General features: G+C 31.2%; 4 protein-coding genes across 7 annotated transcripts; 2 read left to right on the top strand and 2 right to left on the bottom strand.

The window, feature by feature from the left end:
- The first annotated feature begins 152 nt into the window (after window positions 1-152).
- LOC118066306 (ras-related protein Rab-28-like) lies at window positions 153-1,619 on the top strand. The gene is made up of 4 exons (XM_035082249.1): window positions 153-393; window positions 699-884; window positions 988-1,221; window positions 1,296-1,619. Exons 1-4 carry the CDS (start codon window positions 319-321, stop codon window positions 1,518-1,520), a joined length of 720 nt encoding a protein of 239 aa, XP_034938140.1. The 5' UTR covers window positions 153-318; the 3' UTR covers window positions 1,521-1,619.
- A 35-nt stretch (window positions 1,620-1,654) lies between these two features.
- LOC118066290 (hexosaminidase D-like) lies at window positions 1,655-4,160 on the bottom strand. 3 transcript variants are annotated; one of them, XM_035082238.1, is made up of 3 exons: window positions 3,978-4,159; window positions 3,718-3,835; window positions 1,655-3,654 (listed from the first exon to the last, which is right to left on the bottom strand). In XM_035082238.1, exons 2-3 carry the CDS (start codon window positions 3,812-3,814, stop codon window positions 2,060-2,062), a joined length of 1,692 nt encoding a protein of 563 aa, XP_034938129.1. In that variant the 5' UTR covers window positions 3,815-3,835; window positions 3,978-4,159; the 3' UTR covers window positions 1,655-2,059. The 3 variants fall into 3 exon arrangements, with proteins under 3 accessions (XP_034938129.1, XP_034938111.1, XP_034938120.1); XM_035082220.1 differs by having other exon boundaries at window positions 1,655-3,835; window positions 3,978-4,160; XM_035082229.1 differs by lacking the exon at window positions 3,978-4,159 and having other exon boundaries at window positions 3,718-3,971.
- A 314-nt stretch (window positions 4,161-4,474) lies between these two features.
- LOC118065802 (uncharacterized) lies at window positions 4,475-6,242 on the top strand. The gene is made up of 2 exons (XM_035081322.1): window positions 4,475-4,982; window positions 5,113-6,242. Exon 2 carries the CDS (start codon window positions 5,136-5,138, stop codon window positions 5,706-5,708), a length of 573 nt encoding a protein of 190 aa, XP_034937213.1. The 5' UTR covers window positions 4,475-4,982; window positions 5,113-5,135; the 3' UTR covers window positions 5,709-6,242.
- LOC118065788 (uncharacterized) lies at window positions 6,119-23,925 on the bottom strand. Of its 2 annotated transcripts, XM_035081300.1 has the most exons (9): window positions 23,590-23,925; window positions 14,417-14,807; window positions 13,819-13,981; window positions 13,269-13,409; window positions 12,797-12,921; window positions 6,938-12,719; window positions 6,657-6,858; window positions 6,402-6,590; window positions 6,119-6,325 (listed from the first exon to the last, which is right to left on the bottom strand). In XM_035081300.1, exons 2-9 carry the CDS (start codon window positions 14,754-14,756, stop codon window positions 6,152-6,154), a joined length of 7,116 nt encoding a protein of 2,371 aa, XP_034937191.1. In that variant the 5' UTR covers window positions 14,757-14,807; window positions 23,590-23,925; the 3' UTR covers window positions 6,119-6,151. The 2 variants fall into 2 exon arrangements, with proteins under 2 accessions (XP_034937191.1, XP_034937200.1); XM_035081309.1 differs by lacking the exon at window positions 13,269-13,409.
- Window positions 23,926-24,248: the final 323 nt, after the last annotated feature.

Here is a 24,248-nt window from a genome sequence, read left to right as displayed (position 1 = left end):
ATAGTATTCTTGATAGATAATATAAGTTTCAGAATATTTTACTATTTAAAATTCGCAGTATGTTATCAATTTGTCAGACGCATGCGTTGTTTGATACAAGTGGCGTAACAGCAAGGGTAACATGTTCTTGACCGTATATACCACCCTTTGAATTGACACAGTTTATCACGCGAACAATGTTATCGATTGTTCGCTCATTTATTCATGTTGAACGATGAAGAAGGCCTTTACTATTTTTTTAAATTCGTTGGCAGTTGAATTAAGCATTTTAAGGAATACTCTTGTTTGAAAGTTGACGGAACAATACGTCAGATATAAATGCACGAATCCGATGAAGATTTGTTAGAAAAACAACTCAAAATTGTTTTAGTTGGTGATTCTGGAGTAGGAAAAGTGAGTAGACATTTTATTATTTACCTTTAGTTATGCTTAGCATTGTTTTTATTAAATGAAAATATTTGCAAGACATCAGTGTTCTTTCTCAGGAATTTAATTCTCTTGTAAAACTCTGGTTATGTATTGATTTCCTAGAAATAAATGGAATTTTGATCATAGATATTAGTGTAAATTGATATTATCAAAATGATTGATAGAGTATGATAAGAAATGTTTTTAATTTAAATTTATATTATGTTTTTTAAATTTTGATTTTCATATAATATTAACGTGTGTTATAAAAATAATGAATTCATTTTTAGACAAGTATAGCAACTAAATTTTGCCATGAAGAATTTTCACGGCAATATTCACCTACCTCAGGAATAGATTTTTTTAAAAAGACTATTTCTTTGGGTCCATATAAAAATGTTAGTCTGCACTTTTGGGATGTCAGTGGTCTTGCTCTACATAGTAAAATGTTAGATAAATATCTTTATAGCGCAAAGGTAACTTTATTCAAATATTCTTATATTTCACAATTCATCACAATAGAACATAAAAATTTTTTATCTAAAAAACAAATTTGTGTAATTTCTAAATATTTTTCAGTTAATTTTCTTAGTATATGATGTGACAAATACCTCCAGTTTCGATATACTTGAAGAGTGGATCACAACTATCACCAAGATCAATGATACTGATGAAAATGATTCGTTAATGGCTCTCATTGGAAACAAATGTGATGTTGAACATCAAAGAACTGTTAAACGAGACAAATCACACAAATTTGCGGCAGATAAAAGACTCGTTAATTATGATATGTCAGCAAGAACTGGTGAATCGGTAGCGAACTCGTATTTATCAACATACTTGTCTGAATGATATTCATTTTTTCCATTAAATGCCATTATTTTCAGGTAGCGTTGACTATTGCAACTCTTGCTGCAAAAGCATTAGGTGTACAATTAACTAGAGTGGATCAAGATTCACATAAAGCAATAATAACAGCAGAAATTGGTGATAATGTTGATATGACATCAGTACAAAAAGTTGTCAAGAAATTACCTAATAAAAAATCATATCAAAATAACAATTATCCAACTCTTCCATTATCGAAATCTGCAGTATGCTCACTGCAATAAAGTCAAACACATGAAATGGAATTACACAGTGCCTTAATATACGTACAATATTTGATAATTAAGTACACATAAGTTTTACATAATAAAAAATAAAATAATGGCGCAAATATATTTATTTACACTATGAAAACTCATTTAATAAAAATTGGATAAACATTTTTTATTGATAAAGTTATATTATGCGATAATACTTTTATGGAAGTATTCCCCATTTATTAAATATGCTTCAAATCACTGTATAAATACACATATTGCAACGTTTTGTCTTAATTTTTCAGCCTTATCACATGTACTGCCAGGTGGATTGACTTATTTATTGTTTTGTAATTAAAATCAATATACGTATTACGTTTGTATAAGGAAGAAATATACGTATTTTTTGACTAATAGTCATAACAATTGATAATTCATTTTTAATAACAGGTTTTCAAAACAATGTTAAATATACTAAAAAAAACAAATAGTACGTAGAAGACAGATTAAGATGAATTTGTTAGTTAACAATCAGTTATTAAATAAAATATCATTCAAGAAATATTTTATAATTCAGTTTTTTGTAATGGTCTTCGAGGCCATGAGTTTTTCTCTAAAATGCTTTCTTTTGCATCCCACAAACTATTAATTTTATCATTAAGTGGTGCTACATAAGTTTCAATCCACTCTGTAAATGTATAATTATCATAAATGCCACTCATAGCAGATTGCATTTCTTTTTCGATGTAAAGGAGCTCCATTTTAAACTTATTTAAATCCGTAACAGCTCGTTCAACATGACTTGGATTTGAAAATTTATACTTAACGTTGTAAGGTTTGAGCCATCCTTTAAAAGTATTATCTTGTTCCATTTGATTAATTTCTTGGTTTAACCCAAAGAGTCTGAGTATTACTGAATAAATTTCTACTCCTCGAAACTTGCATTTAGTCCAACCGTAATGAGGCTCAGGAATAGTAAGAGATACCGTACTTTGACAATCTAAAGCTTCTACTGCTTCACTCGGTAGTTCACTAATGAAATTATTAACATTAGAAGCTCGAAGTATTGCAAGATTAGCAGCTAAAGATGGTAAAGCAGGAGCTAACAGTTCACAGAGTACACTAAAGTGATCATATCGTTGCCAACCAGTTAAAATGGCACCTTTAAATTTAATCTGATGAGAATATTTGTCTATTATTTCTAACCATCGTTGATGATTTTCAATATGATATAAAATATCCGTGTAATAACGGTCTGGCTTTGTTGCTCCTTTAAATGCAGTTGCGATCCAAACTTCTGGCCAGACAGCTGCATAATTTTCCCAAAGTTGATCAACTAATGTTGTACTTAAATCAGATGTGTATTTCCAAATAACAGGTTCAATAAGTTTATTCAAACCACTTTTGAAAATTTCTTCTGGAGTGATATCCCTAAACTCATCATCCCACATGAGAACTGTTATATGTGGATATTTATTTTTAATATAACGTACAATACTTTCAACATGGTTTAAAAACAATTTTTTTTTACTCCATTGTCTTTTTACCATTTCGTCTAAACATCTTGAGCATTCTCCAATATAGTATACTTCATCAGCACCTATATGTAAATATTTAATATTGGGATGTGCATTAATAACTTGATCAATCATTTCACGAATAAGATCCTGAGTTCCATTGTAAGTTGGACATACAACCTGTGGATATCTCATGACTTCTCGATAATTTTTATATGCATCAAGTTTTAAAATAAATTCTAAGTGACCAAAGGTTTGTACTAAAGGTATCACAATAAGGCCATTTTCTTTGGCTAAATTTTCGATGGTCATGACATCTGCTTTTGAATAACAATTTTCTGCACTAATATCTTTTAATTTACCTTTATAAGGAAACATATCCTCGTATTCGATTAAAATTCCCGTAGCTCCAAGATCCTTAAATACCTTGAATAAATATCTGTAATAATCCATGACTGGTGGTGCTCCTTTTAAATCTAGATGAACTATTTTATGCCCTTTGAAGAGAGATTCATTCGACATCATACTGTTGTACTTATTATTGCTAGAGGATTCATAGTTCTTATTGTTAGCTCGATAATTCTCGAGCATTTGAGCTTCAATTTTTTGTCTTCTTGCAACATTTGATGAGTCTTCCGTCAAATCTGAAAGAAGATTATCGTCGACTACCTTTTTACGTAAATTTGAATCTTTTGTTGATATATTACCGTTATCATTATTTAATATGTGATATATTATTGCCACTAATGTCAAGGCAACCATGAAAAAAACCGTTAACAATGTTCTACCTCGTAAATAAGTCATGTTGTTTTATCACAGCATTCTCTATATATCAAATTATCTCATTTTTAATATACAAATGGAGTTTAAATGAAGATTTCTTAATTTTTTTTAAATAATAGAATGCAAGAAATATTTTACACTTTATGTAATAATACTAAACATATATACGTTTGAGTATACTAACAGTCACAGTATTTTTTATTTAATCCTTTATAGAAGATTGTAATTTTAATTTACTCCAATATCACATTTTTTCAGATCAAATGAAAGCAATCACTAAACTTGAATACAAAAAAACTGTTGAAAATATTTACAAAGGATGACAGTTTATAAACTTGAAAATTATTTATGATTGTCTTTTCATATCAACTGTTCATTAATTATAATGCAAATGAATGTATTGGAGCCATATGTGTAAACATTTTATACATATGTTGGAGTGTGTTACAGTGGTGCCAGATTTGTATACTCTTTCACTCGAAATCTAGGTGGCGCGTGCAAAAAACTCAGTTTCGCCGTCATTCGTTCAAAAACTTTACATATAAATATTTTGCAATAAATATCGGTGCTTCATTTTGTATCAGTAACTGAAATAATCGCGAAGTAATAATTGAAGCAATAATAAAAAGTTCAGTCACAAATCTATCATATAATTAACAAAGAATGTTCCTCAAAACAAAAGAAATAACCAATTTATTGATTTAAAATTCAAAATTTGATATAGTTGTTATTTCATTTCTGACATTTTGTATTTTATGGTTTTAGACCCTAGCGCGTCAAGTAGTTGATTCGCGTACTAAAAACAGCGACTTTTATATCAATTTATGATAAAATTAACTTTTTTATCGACATATTTTAGCCATGTAGTTTGGAAAATTATCCTCCATTTTAAGAGCGCTTGCCAATTTGTTTAATCGTCAACAACGTACATTTTTATTCCGCAATCTTTTCAATTTTTTACATAAATTTGATCTCATTCGAGTTGTTGACACATTGATGTTATCTATTTCTTCTTCATAACGCGTTACTACATAATAAATATTTGTCAAAAATCAAGTATCGATTCTTTAAATGTTTGATTATAATCACGGAATGTATAACCCTCTATAATTTGCGCAATATTATCACAATTGATTATACTGAGTTTTATGCATTGAAAAATATTCATCTCATAAACTGTAAAAGAAAGGTAAAATTAATATTATTGGAAACCATATTCAGCATTATATTGTTAATCTCTTTTCAAATTCAAAATTATTGATAATTTTATTTGTAGCACCCATAGAATTGTGAAAAGTAATATTTTATTATTATTATAGAATCTTCAAGTGAAGTCATCAACATGAATGCTATTGAAACTTTGGAAGAACGAATAAGTGAACTGGAAAAACGGATTCACGGTGCAGTTACTCCATCAATTGATGATCCACTCCCAGAAACATCGGTAATTGACAATATACTTCATGTTAATACTCTTATTTCATCTGCATTATCCGGTCGAGAAAGAACAAGTGCATTGGTTAAACGACTACCTCAGTTGAATGAATTGTTGGATACTTCATATGATGATAATGATTTAAATACCGATGCTAAGTTAGAAGTTCTACTGACAGTTGAGGATGATGTGAAAAAGAATTTCGAATTATTTAATAAGCTCCAGGAATTGATGCCTTGTTTAGAAATTGATAAAATTAAGAATATTCCTGAATTATCACCAAAATTGGAGCATCTGTCTGCGGAATATTTAAAGCTATATGAGGACAATGGTAAACATAATGAACATATTTACCAATACTTCTCCAAATATAATGAAATCATCGACACCATTACGAAGACATTAATTAGTTTAGATAATGCTGTTACAGCTGCAGAAATAGCAGCTGCACCTCCAAAACGTTTAGATAGAGATATTTAAGTTAAAATAATTAATGATTAGATAAACTAATAATAATAATTTATAAATTAAATAGGTCTACTTTTGTAGCATTAATCAAATAATAATGGCGATGGATATTTTTATTAATTATATATTTAATTTTCATTCTTTCATCAAATATCTATAGATTGATGGACAATCTTACATATGGGTATATCATTTTTTTTAATAACATTTAATTGAAGGTGAAAAAATTAATCTCTAAACATCAATTTATTATTCAATAGTCTGGATATTTATTTAAAAAAAAAACATTTTAAATCTTATTGAACAAATAGCTTTATACAATATTTACACATTCTTCTTATGAGAAGAATTTAATAAGGAAGACATATAAGGAATCAATATTTTTTTAACAGATCATTACAATAATAATTATGATTTGACTTCATATTAATTAAAAAAAAGCACAAAGCTTTATTTTAAATTCGCATTTGGAGTGCAGGAACTGAATGTTGTAACCAAGAGATCACTGGAGTGAGACTTGAATAAATAGCAGGATGATCTCTTGAACATCTACTGTGATGACTGAGTAATCCTTGTAATTCCCATTGTCCAGTTTCACTAGCACATATTAAAGGCGCACCTTCGTCATTCTAGAAAAATTTTTCACATTTAGTAAACAGGTTTTGTCTTCTTCTTTTTTTAAATATTAACATGTAAATTACTTACATAACAAGTTCCTTTGTCGGTGCCAGTAAATCCAGCACAAATATTACTTTTAGTTATAAACCCAGCATAATGACTAGTCGCATTACACTTCTCTGTATTATAAATTGGTACTGGGAGGAATTTTAGTTTTAAATTAACTTCTCCACTTGTTGGAAAGCCCCAGCCAGCAGTGACGCATAAAGCTCTTGGCTATAATTGAAATTTAATTAAAATCATTGCATTTTTAAAATCGACATATTCTCGTTATTAAATTACCTGGAACTGTTGATTCGGCAAACAAATAGCACTTAAATTTCGTGATAATATTAAAGGAGTTTCTAGTTGAATTAAAGCGATATCATCATTATACAAAAATTGATTATATTTAACTTGTGGGTACGGAATGATATTTTTCACTTTTACAGATTTTTGTAGCTCTCGGCCGGTTAGCATTTCCCAATTACTACTTTGTCTGTGTCTGAAAAAATAAAATTAGTTCATTAATACGATATTCAAAAAGTATGCTTGATTCTTGAAATTAATAATAGAAAACCTACTTGTGAATACATGAATAGCTTGCTAAAGCATGCAAAGGTCCAAGGACACTGGCAGTGCATACAACCCCGCTTTTCGTTTCCTTTAATAATGCCACACTAGACCATTGACCATCACCTGCTGGTGTACCACCTATTAGTCGAGCTGTAGGTCCTTCATTTTCTGATGATCCACAGGTGAATTCTTGACAAGAAATCTTAACAAATTCATTCGATTCACATCGATCACTTAGTTCTAAATTTCCTACTAGATTCAGAGTAATATCGTAGTTGTCTTTCAAACGTAAGATTTGTTTTTCATTCTTTTCATATTTCATGGTTTCAAAAGCTTCAGAACCAAAATAACCAAGAGATTGACAGTAAATATCACTGTGGTTTTTCATCCAATTATCAGAGCATACTAAATGACGATCACCATCATTATGTTTGATTTTTAACAAAACTGGTTGACCAACTGGCATTTGAGTCTCAATGTCTTCTTCAGTTGTATTTTTTATTAATGTCATATTCATCATCAAACAATCCCATTCATCTGAATGGTCTGGGCAATGATTAATGCCATCACAAACTTGTTGTAACGCAATACAACCACCAGTTTCACACTTAAACTGCTCTAACCCACAATCACAGAGTTTTTCGTCTTCACCATTAATACATTCCTCTATTCCATTACAACGCCACGTTTGAGGAACACACCAATTTTCGCTTGGGCAAAGATACTCATCATTACTGCAACTCTTTGAACATGAATACTCGTCACGATGGTCTTCACAATCTGGTCGTCCATTACATCGCCACAGATCTGGAATACATCTTCCATTTGGACATTTAAATTCATCAAACAGGCAGGTCCAGTTTTGACAATTATCTTCATCACTACCATCATCACAGTCTGCAATTCCATTGCAAACAAGATGACGCCCAAGACATTGTCCACTTTTACATTGGAAGTTACCTGGACAGCCTTCAATTTCGCAATTTATTTCGTCAGAGGCGTCGGAGCAATCATTCTCAGAGTCACATTTAGATGAAAGACTCACACAATAAGCACCATCTCTTGACGTCCCATTAATACACTGAAATTGTCCAGCAGTACATTTTGAGAACACATAATAATTATCATTCAAAGTCATTGGTGAAGTAGCTGTCATCGCTTTTGATGTACTTTCTGTCATATTTTTCTCCGCTGTGTTTTGATTTATTGTCAAATTGGGTACCTGAAGAATACTATTGATAGGATGTAGCGGTTTGATCATCGGATTTTCGACATCATCTTCAATATTTTCATAGACAGGAATAATTTTTGTAGCTGAATGAATTTTTACTGAACCAGTAGCATTAGTTGTCTGATTATTATTGTGGGCTACTGGTGGTTGATGAGATGCTGAAGTTATTTCAGTTATTTTTAATTTTGGAATAAAAATGTTTTCTTTAGGCTTCGTTGGCATATCATTTAAGATAAATATTGTTTGCATTGTACTAGGTGTTTCTGTAACATTCATAGTTAAATGATCAGTGGAATTAGTAACATCAGTAGTCTCATCAACATCTAACGGTATAATTTTGAGTTTCTCTTCAGGAATATCTTCAAATTCATCTTTTTCAAGTGGCACTGAATCAGTTGTCCTGAAGAAATGAGTGTGGTCAAAAATTTCCGGCTCTGCATCATCAATAATTACTTCTGAAACAGGTTTTATACTCTCAAAAGAAGCAGTTGAAGTTTCTATAGCTTGAGTTGTTACAAATTCACTTTCATTAGACATCTTCTCAGTCGTGCTCATTTCTGTAGTTAATAATTCTTCAGGAAGGATTGGTATTTGAGCGGTAGTTTTTGCTTCTAACATCGACATGTAAAAAATTGTTTTTGGTGAATCTACCACCATGCTGACAGAATGATTGATCATACTTGATTCAGTTTTCTCAACTACTTCAGTTGTTGAAATATCTTGTTGTATTTCTACTGGCATTATTGGTATTTCAGTCGTAAGTTTACTGTCGTCTTTAGGTTTTTCAGTTGTCATTTCAATGGTTGTCAATTTTTCAGTACTCATATTGTCTTCCATTAAAGTAGTTGATTCGCTCATTTCCATTGGTGGAGTAGTTTTAAAAGTTTTAAAAGTCGTTGATTTACCATTTAATTTATTAATTAGAAAATTTTTCTTCCGTAAATTAGAAGTGTCATCAATTTTTTTTGATATTCTTTCCTCAATTATGTCATTATATTGATCTTCTAATGCATTATCTTCATCTTTATTTGGGAATGGAGAATCATCATCGTTAATGAGAGTCACAGATGAAGGTTCTGCTTCTGTAGACATCATCATTCGAGCTGTGGTTGTTTCTAATATTTCTTCATCCATATAAGTAGTTGATTCTATATTGGTAATATTTTTCATTTCTTCCATACTTTCATTATTTTTACTATTATTCATATTCATAGTCATATCATCATTTATTTCAATATTCGTGTCATTAATATTTTTATCTGTAGTATGGTTGATAATATTATCAGTTGATGAATTTTCTATTTTTTCTTCATCAATTTCTGGAAGTATAGTAGTTGCAAAGTCCGTTTGAGTCATCAAAAGTGGAGAATTTGTAGTAGTCGTTGTTTCTGTCATATCCATGTTTTCTTGGTGACTTGTTTCAGTCTGGTAAGCATCGTGGGACAGGTGAGACTTATTTGCTACATCTGTGAACTCAGTTCCGTTCACGTCAGCAGGTGGTGTCATTGTAATTTGATGATGGATGATTACATCCTCTACATGTGGTTCAAACGGATTTGGGAAATCCTGTTCGTCTTTATCTAGCCTTGGGGCTTTCTTTGTTTCTTTCTCGCGAATTATTTCTGGTAAAAATGGCGACATACTCTCAAAATGTTTCTCCTCAAATGCTGTTGGAATGTCTGGTAATTTTTCATTGGTATTTTCAGACGAAGATTCTAGTTCATGCATTACCGAAACAGTAGTACTTTCTACGCTTTCAGTTGATGTTTTAAATGCATTTCTAATTAAAACATAAGGATCTATTTTCTCTGGAATTAATTCCGGAGGAATGTTGGTATCGTTATTCATCCAAGAATGTGTAGAATTAATTTCTGGCTTAATTGAATGTTCCTTATCTTGAATAATTTCTTCTGTTGTTTCTAACATATGTGTGGTGTTCATAAAATCTACTGGATGAAGCAAGTTAGAGTCATCAATTTTTGTTTGATTGTCAGAGTTATCATCATCAACAAAATCACTCATGTAATCGAAACTTGTGGTTATATCAACGGTTTCTGGTATCATAGTGGTAGAAGTTTCAGTCATATTTGTTAAGTCGTCCATGTGTTTCTCTAATTCTGGTTTTATTCCTAATGGTATTACAGGAAGTGGGAACTCTGAACTAGCTTCAGTTGCATTCATTATTTCCATAGTAGGTGATACAAAGAATGATTGAGTAACTTCAGGGTTTGACTTTACATCTTTTGTAACTTCAAACGCCATTTCCGTCGATAATTTTAATTTTTCAGTAGTCTCAGGTTCTACATCTGATACAGTAGAAGATTCAATAGTTGATGTCTCCGACTTTACTTCTGTCATAAAATTAAATTCAGGTTCCATGTGTTTTTCTGTAGGTTCAGAAGTAGTACTGCCATCCATATTCATCGTCAATTCACTTTGAGTAACTGAATCAAATGTTGATTTCACTTTTTCATCCATTTCAGTTGTACTGAATTGAGTCACAATATCAGATTTCATCGTGGATTCTTGTTCAATTCTAGATTCCGGATTGAATTCCACTATCGATTCTGACGTCGTCTTTACCTCATCTGGAACGAATTTTGTTACATCAGCTATATCAGACATCAAAGTTGTTTTTGAAATATTCTCAGTTACATCACTAGACATGATTGAAGTTGTTTTTGGAGTATTTTCAGTGACAGCGCTAGACATCATTGAAGTCGTTTTTGGAGGATTCTCAGTTATAGCACTAGACATCATTGTTGTTTTTGTTGTGAAAGGAATTGAAGAATCCATTTCAGAATTTAATTCTGGATGATATTCTATTTCTTGAGAGCTCATGTTTGATTCAGTCATAGATTTTGGCTCTTCTAACATTTCTTCAGGCTCAATTGGCTCGAAACTTGAAGGCATGTGAGATTTTTCTTCTGAGTCTATCATAATCACAGGTTTTAATGATGGCTCTGGTTCAAATTCAGGTTCAATAACAGATGTTAATGTTGGCTCTTCTTCAAGTTTAGGTTCAACAGGAGTCGTTTCTGAATTTAATTGAGAGGTTGATTCAGTCATTAATTTTGTAGTTGATTCTGGTTTCATAGTTATCTCTGATAACAACATTGGTGTGGATGTTTCATCAACTGGAGAAACTGTCATTGATTCTTGATCAAACTTCATCTGAGGATTTCTGTTCATTGACTCCTCTGAATTTGACTCTTGCTTAGGATGTGATTCCATTGTTGGTTCTGGATGCGATTTTTCTTCCAAGTTCATTTCTGATGTTGCTTCTAATCCTAATTCCATTTCAGTCATAGAACTTACGGTTGTTTCTAACTCTGAATGAGATTCCATATGTTCTGTTGCTGGTTCTGATATTAATTTTGACTCAGTAGTTGATTTCAATGTCATTTCTGCCTCGGTTTCATGTTTGACATCCATTTCCATATTAGTTTCAGGTTCAACGCTAGGTATCATTGTTGATTCTTCTTCAGGAAGTGGGTCAACATTAGAACTTATTTTTATTTCAGGTGTTGATTCTTCAAAATGTGGCTTGAACGTTGATTCTGTTGCAAACTTTGATTCAAAATTAAAATCTGGAGTCGTTTTTGTTTCCACAGTGGGCCTAACAACAGTTTTTGATATTTCTTCTTGCTGAGATTTTGGTTCATCATTAGGCTCGGATGATGGATTTAATTCATATTTAGGTTCGTCATTCATTGTTAACATTGTTTTTAAACTAGTTTCATCTTTTTTATCTATACTTGAATCTGTAAATGACTGTTCATTATCATAATGATAGTGATGATGCATCCAGTGATCATGATCTCCCTCTGGCTCAAATGATTGTTCCGGAGCTCTACCACGACCTTGAATCATTTCTTGACTCGTTGATTTAGGTTCTTCAGCAACCATATCAATATTACTTAAATCACTTTCATCTATACAATTTACTCCCAGGGCATCAAGCATTTTTCCCGGCAAACAACCACATGCAAATATGCCTTTGGCGTAGTCAAACTGACAAAGTTCTGAACAATTCAAATTTTCATACTGGCATTCATCTATCAAATGTTTGACATGCATTCTGCTAAGATGGTACTTTCCAATCATGTTACCATTTTGACGAAGCATTTTTTCTATTTTACCCTGAAGAAGATCGGGTTGAATTACTGGTGGATTACCAATTCTAAACATTACCTGGCCATGTTTGGTAATATTATAAATTTTAATCATAGTCCTTGTTCCTTCTGTGTCAATCATATTGCTTAGATTATCTTCTATTTCGCTGGCAACATCTCGATAAACTCGTGTTTTAACATCCATCAGATCATCATTCCACATAAGGTTATCCAACCAAATACTTCCTTCTAGTGCGTTAGGTACTGTTTTCAACATGGTCTCATCAGTTGTTCGCCATGGTGGGAAAGTAGACGTTTCCGGCGGTGGACTAGACGGTGGGTTTTTAATAAACTCTTGACTTCCGGCAGCATTAACATCGTCAAGTGACCGTTGATGCTCATTATCCAGCGGTTGCGTAGCTTCTTGAGTTAAAATTACACCAGCTAAAACATTTTACGATAACATCAAACTTCTCATTCATTCACATTAACAGTAAAATAAACTTTACAAAATATCTTACTGCCTGCTAAAATAGCAATTATAAGAGCAACTGCTAATACACTTAATCCAAAACCCCAGCATGCTATTCTTCGCCAATACGAACTTTTCGATCTTTTATCCTTTGTGACATAGAGTTTTTCACCTCTGAAACATAAAATATTAAAATTAAGATCATTTTTTTTTTGTTAATTTTTTTTTTCTAAATTTCCAAAGCAATATCTGTACAGCCTATTGACATTTCATATGCATCTTAAAATAAGTTAGGAACATCATTAAAAGCTTCCCAGGGTTATTAAATATCTAAATGTGCATTTTTGTTTTGTTTTGAAGGATCATGATCCTTCTCAGTGGACTCATCGTTATTCCTCTGATTTTCTACGTGCATCAACCCTATGGTCATGAATTTTAAATTGAAAGCGAAGGGGGTTAGTGTCGCTTGACTCATCGTCCTCTCCAAATTGTCGCCAACTCAAAGCACTCCTTTGATGTACCTTAAGGCCTTGAGCCAGTGGGAATAGTCGACAAGTCCAGCGGCCGGGTCTCTCAGGCTTAGTCCTTCGCGGCCAACACCCGGTCCCAAATCAAAACGGACACCAGCCACGGTGGTTTCAACCTCTGCACTTGGATTGCTGCTAATTTTGTTGGGGATTATGAGAATAACTTTTTTTCGAACACAACTTTCATGTGAAGATTCATCTTTTTTTTTATTTTACATACCGAAGCTGATTATTATTATGATTATTATTTTTATTAATAATATTATTTCTTGATTGGCTTCAACCGAAGCAGTGAAAACGAATGAATGAATAAAAGAACTGACGATTGACGACCACAAAATTAAAATTAAAAGATATGAAGAATGAAAAATGAATGTGATGTAAGGTAAATTACGAGACTGAAAATTTATGTTTAAGTTTGTGCGATCGTGGTCACGCCAGGCTGCTGGTGAACAGTGAACAATTGAAATTGAAATAAAATAGAGTAAGGCCACACTAGAGTAGAACTTGAAGTGATATATCCAAGCTTATGAATCGATGATACCTGATATATTTTCGGTGTTCATTAACAGGAACAAAGTATTCTTCATAAGGATCACTTGGTATCTCACATGCTTCTTGTCCCTTGGTCTGCAAATTATTCCCAGTATAAGGTCTCATTGATACCAGTTCCAAATTCACGGCCTCAATTTGCTCCTTCTTACCATCTGCCAACATCAATCGTAAGATCAAGGTCACATGTGCATGTATGCGTTTGGGTGAAACTTGAAACTTCCTGACCCTCATCGAATTGTCAAATAGGAGGAGAGTAAAGAATGCGGTACAGAGCAACAAGTGAGTCGTGGTACATATCGTCAAGAACTCACAGGTTTCACTGACCTAGAATTTGCTTGTGGATTCAATTGATATTTTGCAATTAACTGTAAATTTGTATGTAATCATGATACCTAATATGCTTAAGAAATTTTGGAGATTGTTTATGGAGTTGCTAACTATCTAAATTGAAAGCTAATAAGGAAATGGCAATGCAATAAACACTTTTTTATGGTTGGAGAAATTTTTTAATACACTAGAATATTATTCTAGACTGGTACCAGTGTTGTATATACTATGAATTGGCTATAGAAATGAGTATAACTTACCGTTTATTTGGCCACTAGTGATGCTTGAATTGAGAAAGCTTAAATCATTATTATTACCATTCCCATTTATCCCATTGGTTTTAATAGTATTTGAAGTTTTGTTATCTTCAGTAGGAACTTCAATCCTGGTTTCAGTCTTGTATTGAGCTTCTGGAGTATTTTGACTCGGCTCAACATAGTGTTTTGACACGAAAGAATGACCATTGCTTATAGGCAATGACTTATCTTTTTGCTCCTGCTGGAGATTCTCTGTTTGACTATTTTCTAAGTTCGTACTCGTTGCATTGTATTCATCAGAGTTATTAAATGCTGGATTATCTGTACCACCAGAGTCCGACATTGTATTATACTATTTTGGTCATAAGTTCCAAAAACTGGGTATCACTATTATCTGGAAATAAATTTTATTATTTAGAGATTAAATTATTATTTTTTTGTTTTGTTTTATATTACACCTCTAAAAAGATGAAAAAATATTTTTGAATGCCAAGGAACATCATATTTCTAGCTCCCAAGTGATATTTCATCTTGAGATTTGGTTTTCATCTACATCTCAGGGTATTTCTCTCAGCCACAAATATCTTTTTTAACGACTTTTTTGCTTTGTTCTTGAATTTTTATGTGCCATGTCTGTAGACATGCCTTTTAGTGAAAAAAAGACTCGCATAATTTTTCAAGCATCTTTCAAGACTATCCCATTATTTAAAAATGTCTGCATTCTTAATTCACTATTTTCGTTTTCAGTGACAATTATTGTTATCATATTTACATTTTCCAAACAATTTTAAAATAACATAGAGTTGAGTATTTGTCATATTCTCACTACACCATGAAAAGTTTGAAGGAACAAAATTACTTAGTAAAGTGCAGACGACCAACACTCATGCAAGCATATATGTATATTGTAAATGCGAAAAGTGGTTGACCCTGAGAAACCCAGCCACAAAGGACTGATTCACCGAAAGGGCTTCTTCCACAGCTATACTGCAAAGAAATCATGACTAGTCGATAACGTTTTTTTTTTTAGAATCTAAATTTTAGAGAGACTAGAATTTTCGTTCCAATATATTTCATTTCAATCCTCTAATTATTACCATTCTCCTGCTTATTAAAACCATGAGAAATATTATTTTTAATTGAAAAAATATTCTGAAATTAGAGGGACAAAAAAATTATCACTTTCTACATTTCATGACGAATTATCACACCATTCTGATGAAATGCTAGAAAAATTAATTTCTTTAAATAAAGGATCCAAGCCATAATACTAACCATAGTGCAACTTACGGTCGCTTGGTCGTGAGATATCGTTTGCCTGCACCCGTTTAGTTACTTGACAAAACAAAGCGAATGGTGAGTAACGCAGTTACACAAGCTCTGGATTATAATAACAACAAATCACCGGGCATTGCCCTGGTATTTGTCTTAATTTAATGACAATATCATACTCTCTTATTAACTAAGTATGACTTGTACAAAAAATACTGGTGAGAAAAAATTTTTTAAACATACCTTTCATTAGGTAAAAGTGATAAATTTTTTTCTATCATAATGATTAAATTTGTATGAAACGAATAAGTTATCTTACAATGACGCAACGAAATACCTACTAACGGGCCATACACATTTACATGTCTTATGTCTAATGGAATCTTTTATTTCATCTTCTTCAGAGTTCGTGAGTTGCTCCGAGCATACTCCAGCTAATAAATAAATAAAAAAATCAAACCGGTAGATTTTTTTTCTCAACCTAAAGCTTATATACACCACGATAGATCCGTTGATTTTGTGTGCATGCACCTTTCTATGTATATGTTTTAAACATAATCTCACGTGAAGACTCATCTTCACCAACGTACCTACACTCTTTGAACTTTAACTTTCGCGCGAACATCTCATCACATATACCAGTAATATAACGATATAAAAGTTTTGAAATACTTTTAAAAGTCATAGGAATTGATATACAAATAGGAAATTTTGTTGAATTATATTCCAACATATCAAATCTTGAAACTCTTACTTTTCTGATTGTCGATGGAATATTGTATCCTGTTGCTAAGGTTGATTATTCATCAGGACTCAGTTAGAAAGTATTTAGAGGATGTAGAAAAATCATTGAAGAAGTTTACTATAAAGTTATTTGAAGAATATGTAAGAAGTATTTGTTAATTGTGCTGGAATGAGATCAATTAGAATTAAAAGAATTCTTCTTATATAGCGAAAAAAATGAATGATAAATGTCGAGGTAAAAATAAGATGTATCGAATGACCTTTTCTACAACGACATGCTTCGTAGAACATGAGGATAGTTGAAGAAGATCCTCCCATTGGCGCATCCATCCTTGCCGTTCTCGGAGTTCTCGTCCACAACCTATACTTTGTTCTCTGCATTACTCAAGATACTTTACTTTCTACATTCTTTACGAGACAATACATACACCCACGCGATGTAGCGTATTACTTTTCATACATCCAGTTTAATAACAAGCACGTAACATAAATTAGTTTGTCTAGTAATGATCACAAAAGAGTTCTCCTTTTTTTTTTTTTTTACTCCAAAGCTAATCCCGACACATTTGATTTTATGTGGAAATGGATATGGTGGATTATGGCATTATAAATAAAGTCGTTTTCTTGAGTTAAAGTTAAATATATCTAATCCGTAATCATAATTCATGTATTTTTAACACATACGGGTACCAATATAATTTAGTGTCGATTATCTGCCTACTTATTTATTTACCGTTTTCTGTTTTAAGTATATTTACTGATGAGACTTTTCCCGAAGAATATATACTTTTCTAATTAACTATCATTTTCTTTACAACTGACTAAAGGAAAGTTGACAATAAATCTTTGAACTTTCGAGTATATTTATTACTCGAAATAAAAAAAAGAAATTATCATGAAAAACCCATTTTTTTTTTTATAATCATTAAAAATCTATTTGTATTTTATTCATTTAAAAAAATTTCGTTGATTAAATTTGATAAAAAAAATACTTGGTTTTTGAAAAAAAAAACCTGTTATAGCCCAGGTTGATTATTTAGATATTGCGAAAAAATTGCACAACATCATGATCGGAGTAAAAAAATTATTTTACTTGATAGCTTCAATGTTATTCGATAAAATGACCGGATTAAAGACACTAGAGATAAGTACACCCAATGGCTTACTAGAAAAAACATCCGCGTACTGACAGAAAACTCCCGGATTTAATTCCAGTTAGATGTGCAGATTCTTCTATCCTTCGCCACGATTCCTTTTGCGGTTCGAAATAGATTAAATTAACATGAAGTAACAAGTTTGTTGCTATGCCGCTCAATAAAGAGTTCTATTAAATTAATAATAAAATGTAGTTATAAATCCTTAATAAAAATAATCTGATATAATAATTAATTAAAGAAGGCATTTAAAATTAATTATCACATCATTGGTGCTGTTAACATATGCAAAATTATCAGTATTAATGATTAATCAGATATTTTTTAAAAATATTATTACTGACAAACGAGTTAATTTTTTACCTATCGTTTTCATTCTATGGGTATTTGTTATTCGTCTTTGAATTAAAGTGATTGATGTTTTATTGGAGATATTCAAAAAGAATTTTTTGCATAAAACATGTGAAAAATAATGTCTCTGCTTGATTAGAAAGTAGGACAAACTTGCAACATGTTCTACTGCTACAGGGTCTCTGTGGTTTTTCTTACTAACAAATGGTTATGTAATCAATTTATATCATGATATAGATACAATATATATCCATCTAAATGTACATATATTTTTTTTTACACCATCGCTCTCTTTCAAAGTCTTTTTTTCAAATTCCATCTAAGACATAATCAGCATTCTTGGTCCATACAGTTCAGAATCCAACGTTTGCATTAAAATTGACAGTAGTCAAAGCCGGAAAAATAATTAAAAATGTCGGAAGTAAACATAGGTGATAAAGAAAAGTTACAATGTTGTTCGACAACATTCCGAAAACCTGTCAGTAGGAAGCTGGGGGGACTTTTTCTTCGTATTTTTTACTGTTTTCACGCGATCTCTTGTATGTGAGATTTTCCCTGCTATCGAGAATCCGGAAGAAAGTTGTTAGAGATGTTTATTATAATTTGTTCTTGATCGTCTTTAAATTTAGTATAAAATATTAATATTAATTTATCATGTATTACATCATGTTATCCGTAACGCAACTCATACTTTTTATACAATTAGAGAAAAGATATATTTCTTTTTTTTATTTTATCGGTATATATGCCAATTAACAAGCTATAATTCACTTCAGGGAAAGTCGTGTAGTAATAATCTAATACAGTTGAGCTTTGCACGCAATTAATGGTGAAAATTAATCTCATACTATATATAAGATTGTCTTTTGGGTGACAGCCACTGTTCATATTATTGCACTATACCTTTAAGATATGAAAGTGCGTTGGCTGGTTGATCTAAATGACCTTGCAGTTCTCTCTTAAGAACAATCTATATTTTAATTCGAGTCGATTATATCAATTAATCATGTCAATTTTGCATAAAATATTTGAAACGGTAAATAACTGGAACCGGATATTTTAAGTTGGTCAAAGTCACCGCAAATTATTATTTGACATATAAAAATGATTAAGACAAGTGCATCAAAGAACTTGTGGATTATTGACCTTGAAGATACCACGTCATAGTACAGATGGTACACGAGAAATCCTAAATCTATCTGATGAATGACATGTCTTTTATTAATGGATGATAACGTCCCACTAGACAACAACGGTTATACGAACAAAAAATGAGTAAATGTCAAATGAGTTAATTTGTCATGCAACTTGGTGCTAATGTTGATAAGAAATTTCAACGTCACTTTTAACAGTACTTTAGAGAAAAAAGGATGAGCTAATGTTGGATGATTACATTTTTCATGGAAGTTTAGATTAATTTGATAAAAAAAACAGTTAAACGTCATTTTAAACGATAATCGTTAGCATAGAGAATGAGTAAATATTGATTGAAAAAAAATTGCCATAAAATTTTTCCATGAATATAATCAAAAAAATGTTGCACAAAAAAATTTTTCCTTGAAAGTCGTGATGAAATGAAACATTTTTTTGGTTAAAAGTGGTATAATAAAATTGAATATATAATTTAGAAATAATTATGTTAAACTACATCTTATCACATAAAAATCACAAATTTCTCCGTAATTGTTTTATCAAAAAAAAAAAAAATGCGCATATGATTGGCGATACTAGTAAAGTTACTCTCCTTTTTACCGCTTACATAAAACATGTTAGCTAAAATAATATTAATTATAATTTTTCTACAATTAGTTTATTTATAAATTCAAGCTTTCCACCTTTTTGCATTAACAGAATTTATAATTGAAAATAATTTGATAAAAAATTAATGTTAGATACTGATTTATTTCTAGCTGGATACATAAATGATGGAATAATTGATAAAATCAAACTCTTTAATGCATAAAATGAAAGAACTCTGTGAATAAATATTCAAAATTGATAGAATATTGTAGATAATCCAAGTATACTTACTTAGAGAAAATGAATTTGAGATGTCAAACGTTAATTGCACAATCATCAGAGTTGCTGTTAATTATTTGTGATTATACGTTGGATAGTTGATGATGATATTACCGCATTTAAATGCTTTTAGTTTCGTACTTTATTCATTCACTACTCCTATATTTTATTATTTCCTTTTAATGAATTTCAGTTTCAATAATTACATAGGGGATATTAGCAGCCAATGAGACCAACAATATTATATATTTGTCAGAGCAAATTAAACTTTGTACTGAAACATTTTAATTATATAGATCTAGTAATTTGAATGTTTGCAAAGTAGCGGAAGTTTTTTTTAATTGTTTTACTACTTTCATTACAAACAGGCTCATTTTCCTTTCTATTTATTTCATTTTTCCAATCTTCCAATTTATCTTATTCAATAAAAAAAAAAATTCAATAAATAAATAAATGTTAAACTTCTCTTTTATGAAAGTTGAATTGAAGATTTTCGATTGCCTTGAAATGTTGAAAACAAAATGAATAATTTTATTATTTGAGATTGTTTTATTCTGAACACGATCTTTTATTTTTTCGTAATAAAATAAAACGATAGGAAACAAGCGATCATCATTCCTCCATTGAATATCAAATAAAAGAAGAAAAAAAAAATTAGAGGCTGACCCTACCTATCCTACAGGTCCTAAATGGTTTCACTCTCCCTTTCTAAACAGAAACCTATTCAGATGATGGTTCTCGTCATCACTAAGAAATGTCTAGGCCGTCGCGAAGTGTAGTCAGGTGTAACGAAACAAGACTTCTGTTCACATAAAATAAATCTGCACATATATGTTATTAATGCAAAAAAAATATTGTGCAAGGTTTACATTTTTTAACTTAATCTATATTTCTATTTTTATGACCTTACAATCTCATATTTACTAAACTATTTTTATCGATCTTGAAAACTAAAATAAATTTTGGTTGATTATAAAAATGTGACCTGATAAAGTTGAGAAAAGTAATCGAACCGGTAAGAGCAGAAAAGAACCATTCGACAACAATTTTACCGAGGCCGGCGAACGGGTCCACGCGTATGTGCCTATCTAATAAAGTGAAAGTGTCGCGCGATCAAGTCAGAACCTTTGCTGTCTAGGCGTTGGCACGTAGCTACTTAAAAACCTACGATGCAATATACCCGATTTCACGTGCATACATTCTTCAATCTTACAATATTTCAACAACTGTTATTATGACCAAACGATATATTAACTTTTTGTTGAATCTATTGACCTGTTCAATTGAATGAATAAAAAATTAATTGATATGGTGAACAAATATTTTATTGAACAATCACTGAGTAATATTCTTTTCTCCTAATCATTCACCATTCAAGTATTTCTTCTATCCAATTTAATTATTTTCATTTAAATTAATTTTTTTTCAACTACCTCAATGACTAGTATTTCATTTGTTTAATATAAGTATTGATTGGAGATAAAAATAAAATTATTTTGAATCTTAAAGAAATGAATAAAAAATTTTGATAAATAAATAATATATTATTTGATTACTTATAAACAAGCTAACCATATTTATTTATAAATTCATATCTTATTCTAATTTATTCTCCATTGCGAAATGAGAGAAAAAAAAGAAAAAAAGCAACTGTAAGGCGGATCAAGGCCCTAGTGGTATAAAATAGTACACCGACATATTAGTCCTGATACATTAAACCGAATAGGGATAGAGAGAAAAAGAATAAATGATTACTCTATGTGCCAATTTAGATAATATCCTACAATAGTCAGACGTCTCAAGGACGTTTCCGGAATCGTTGGCTCATCAAGTGATTATTATTCATCAGAAGAACTACCCAATTCGACATTAGCTATGTGGTTGGCAAGAGACCACGACCGCGAAAGTAACCACAAGCAATAAAAGTACACTAGCTCTTGGAAGAAAAAATGCAAATGAAATAAATGCACGTGTCTGAGAGTTGTGCCAAGATATTGTAATTGATACTGTGACAATGAGTGTACGAAACACTTCGTATTCAAAACTTTTACAAGCTATTGGAAATCATGTAAATGATATTAAGAAAAAATCCACAGAATGATTTCAAAAATAATTTTGTATAATCAACTCTTTCAATTACACCAAGTCACAATAGAATCATTTGAACAGTCAATGAATATGAATTTAAAAGCGTTGGTTTAACAATATAAAAGGTTTTCGACATGTTCGTTTTTTTTAAATGAAATCGTTAACATCAAGTAGCAACATTCTACTGTGATTTATCTACTAAACTTTTATGTATAGATCTTTAATAATATATTACGTACATTGATTATTGTCGACACTTTAATGATTGAAAGACCATTTAGCCATAAATTATTTACAAGAGGTGTAATGACCGAATTTTGAACGGTGAAAGTACCTCGGCCGATCTCTCCTCCAAATATTGGTACATCTTGAATTTCATTAGGTTGCCGAGGCTGTATTCCAGGACGAAAAAAAATGAGGAAACTATTTAATATTATTCGAACATACCTTTTGTTTTACATATAAATACTTAATCAGGGCATTTTAAAATCAAGTTAAAAAATAAATAAATAATTTTTCTTGATAACTAAATATTATTTAAATAATCATTATTGTCTCTAGATGTGACTAAATGTGTTTGGTTAAAAAAATATACAATAGAATGAAATAAAGTACTTAAATATAGCCTTATATACCTATACTTTATACAGGTGTGAACTCGTGAGTTCATCGCATCATACTCCATTGTTCGACTCGACAAAAATGATAACTTTATAAGGTGCATTGAATGCCTTAAACTCCATCAATGTTTTCTTTTTTTCGTTCATTATGTTCACAAATATGTTATTGAAAAATCAACATGACAATTTAATGACAATAATTATATTTTAACCAGTTTGAAAATCAAGTTTTTAAAATGATCAAACGCAAAGCTATTCTACGAATATCCATCATAAGTTATGAATTGAAATTCTATCTTTTCTAATATCATCTAAAGAGTCTTTAGAATGTCTTGGGATATTCTCAAAAGACCTCCAAGTCGTTATATTCCCGTCACGCGATTTTTCTTTACGCATATACACGCGCACGTATCGTCCGTCTCGTTCATTTCTCCCGTCTCTCTTCCCTTTTACAATGATCGACATGTGTGGAATCACAATTTTCGATTATTCTGTACACCGATCATCGAATTCTCAATAAATAATGTTATCGATGATATTTTATTTACATGGAAACATCGGCAATAAGTAAATGTACTTTAGACTTCAAGTATTCGAAATCATTCTTACATTCTCACATCACTTCTTTCCATACGTTGAAATCACTACCCAAATTCATACACATTATTTCTTTGAAAACTCTAACACACATTCGACCCATATATTTTATAATACCTTCCTTTTTTACCTTCAATTTTTTTTTATGTTCATAATCAAATATTTGATTTTGACGGCCTCCAAAAATTAACATAATTTAAAAAGAATTTTTTAAAACTCTATTTCAATACATTTTAATAGAATCATTTTTTTGAGGTGTAATAAATTTAGAAGAATATTTATTAATAGTAGAAAAAATATTAAATGAATAAATTGATTTAACAATACGTACCTTTATTGAGACTAGATCCTCATTGCACTGGTCACCACCAATATGCACGTTGTATATTCCATAGATATTTGGATAAAATGTATTTAATAATTACCGGTATAATGAATAAAAATGAAAACTTTTGATAACTCGTATAACACACACTCTCTGTTGATGTCTCCGCGGGTACTGATATGACTGATCGTGTTGGCGGTCTGTGAAAAAAATACTAACTCTTGGGAGGCAGGACTAAGAGACGCGGGAAAGACGTTTAAATAAAAAAAAACTTTTGGATGCAATGGTGGAGAAAGAAAGATAAACAAGTTAGTGTTGGCTTTGATCATGCGCAAAGCTCAGACAGACCGTATTTGCGGGCCTTTTCCCTTTACTTCGACGAGCAGTTAGAAAAAGAAGAGTATGGATAAGTTCAAAAGAGGAAAAGTATTAGCGCATGCGCGATCCATCTCTCTATGGTTAAAACCGGCTCTTCAGGGTGGTGGGAGGGACACCGACCAACCCTTGGACCTCGAGACCTGTTGCTGTGCTCTCCGATTTAGTGATTCTGTTACATTCAGGTGGCAGCACCTTGTTTTAGTACTTAAATACTCCAAAAAAAAATAAACAATTTTTTGGAGTCACGAAATCGGTTTTAAAGTCGATTTATTCATCCTCTTGTTCAG

Source organism: Chelonus insularis, unplaced genomic scaffold (genome assembly GCF_013357705.1).
Source record: "Chelonus insularis isolate UGA/USDA-ARS -01 unplaced genomic scaffold, ASM1335770v1 contig_121_pilon, whole genome shotgun sequence".
Taxonomy (NCBI): Eukaryota; Metazoa; Arthropoda; class Insecta; order Hymenoptera; family Braconidae; genus Chelonus; species Chelonus insularis.
The sequence above is the reverse complement of the archived record's forward strand: the minus strand, read 5'-3'. Positions and strand labels throughout refer to the sequence as shown.

What these genes read in the sequence shown, in the direction of transcription:
- LOC118066306 (XM_035082249.1), top strand. Translation starts at nt 319, where the DNA reads ATGCACGAATCCGATGAAGATTTGTTAGAAAAACAACTCAAAATTGTT. An exon ending in GTGATTCTGGAGTAGGAAAA is followed by an intron (nt 394 to 698) that starts GTGAGTAGACAT and finishes ATTCATTTTTAG; the next exon opens with ACAAGTATAGCAACTAAATT. An exon ending in AATATCTTTATAGCGCAAAG is followed by an intron (nt 885 to 987) that starts GTAACTTTATTC and finishes AATATTTTTCAG; the next exon opens with TTAATTTTCTTAGTATATGA.
- LOC118066290 (XM_035082220.1), bottom strand. Translation starts at nt 3,814, where the DNA reads ATGACTTATTTACGAGGTAGAACATTGTTAACGGTTTTTTTCATGGTT.
- LOC118065802 (XM_035081322.1), top strand. Translation starts at nt 5,136, where the DNA reads ATGAATGCTATTGAAACTTTGGAAGAACGAATAAGTGAACTGGAAAAA.
- LOC118065788 (XM_035081300.1), bottom strand. Translation starts at nt 14,756, where the DNA reads ATGTCGGACTCTGGTGGTACAGATAATCCAGCATTTAATAACTCTGAT. An exon ending in GAACACCGAAAATATATCAG is followed by an intron (nt 13,410 to 13,818) that starts GTATCATCGATT and finishes CAACAAAATTAG; the next exon opens with CAGCAATCCAAGTGCAGAGG. An exon ending in AGCTATTCATGTATTCACAA is followed by an intron (nt 6,859 to 6,937) that starts GTAGGTTTTCTA and finishes TTATTTTTTCAG; the next exon opens with ACACAGACAAAGTAGTAATT.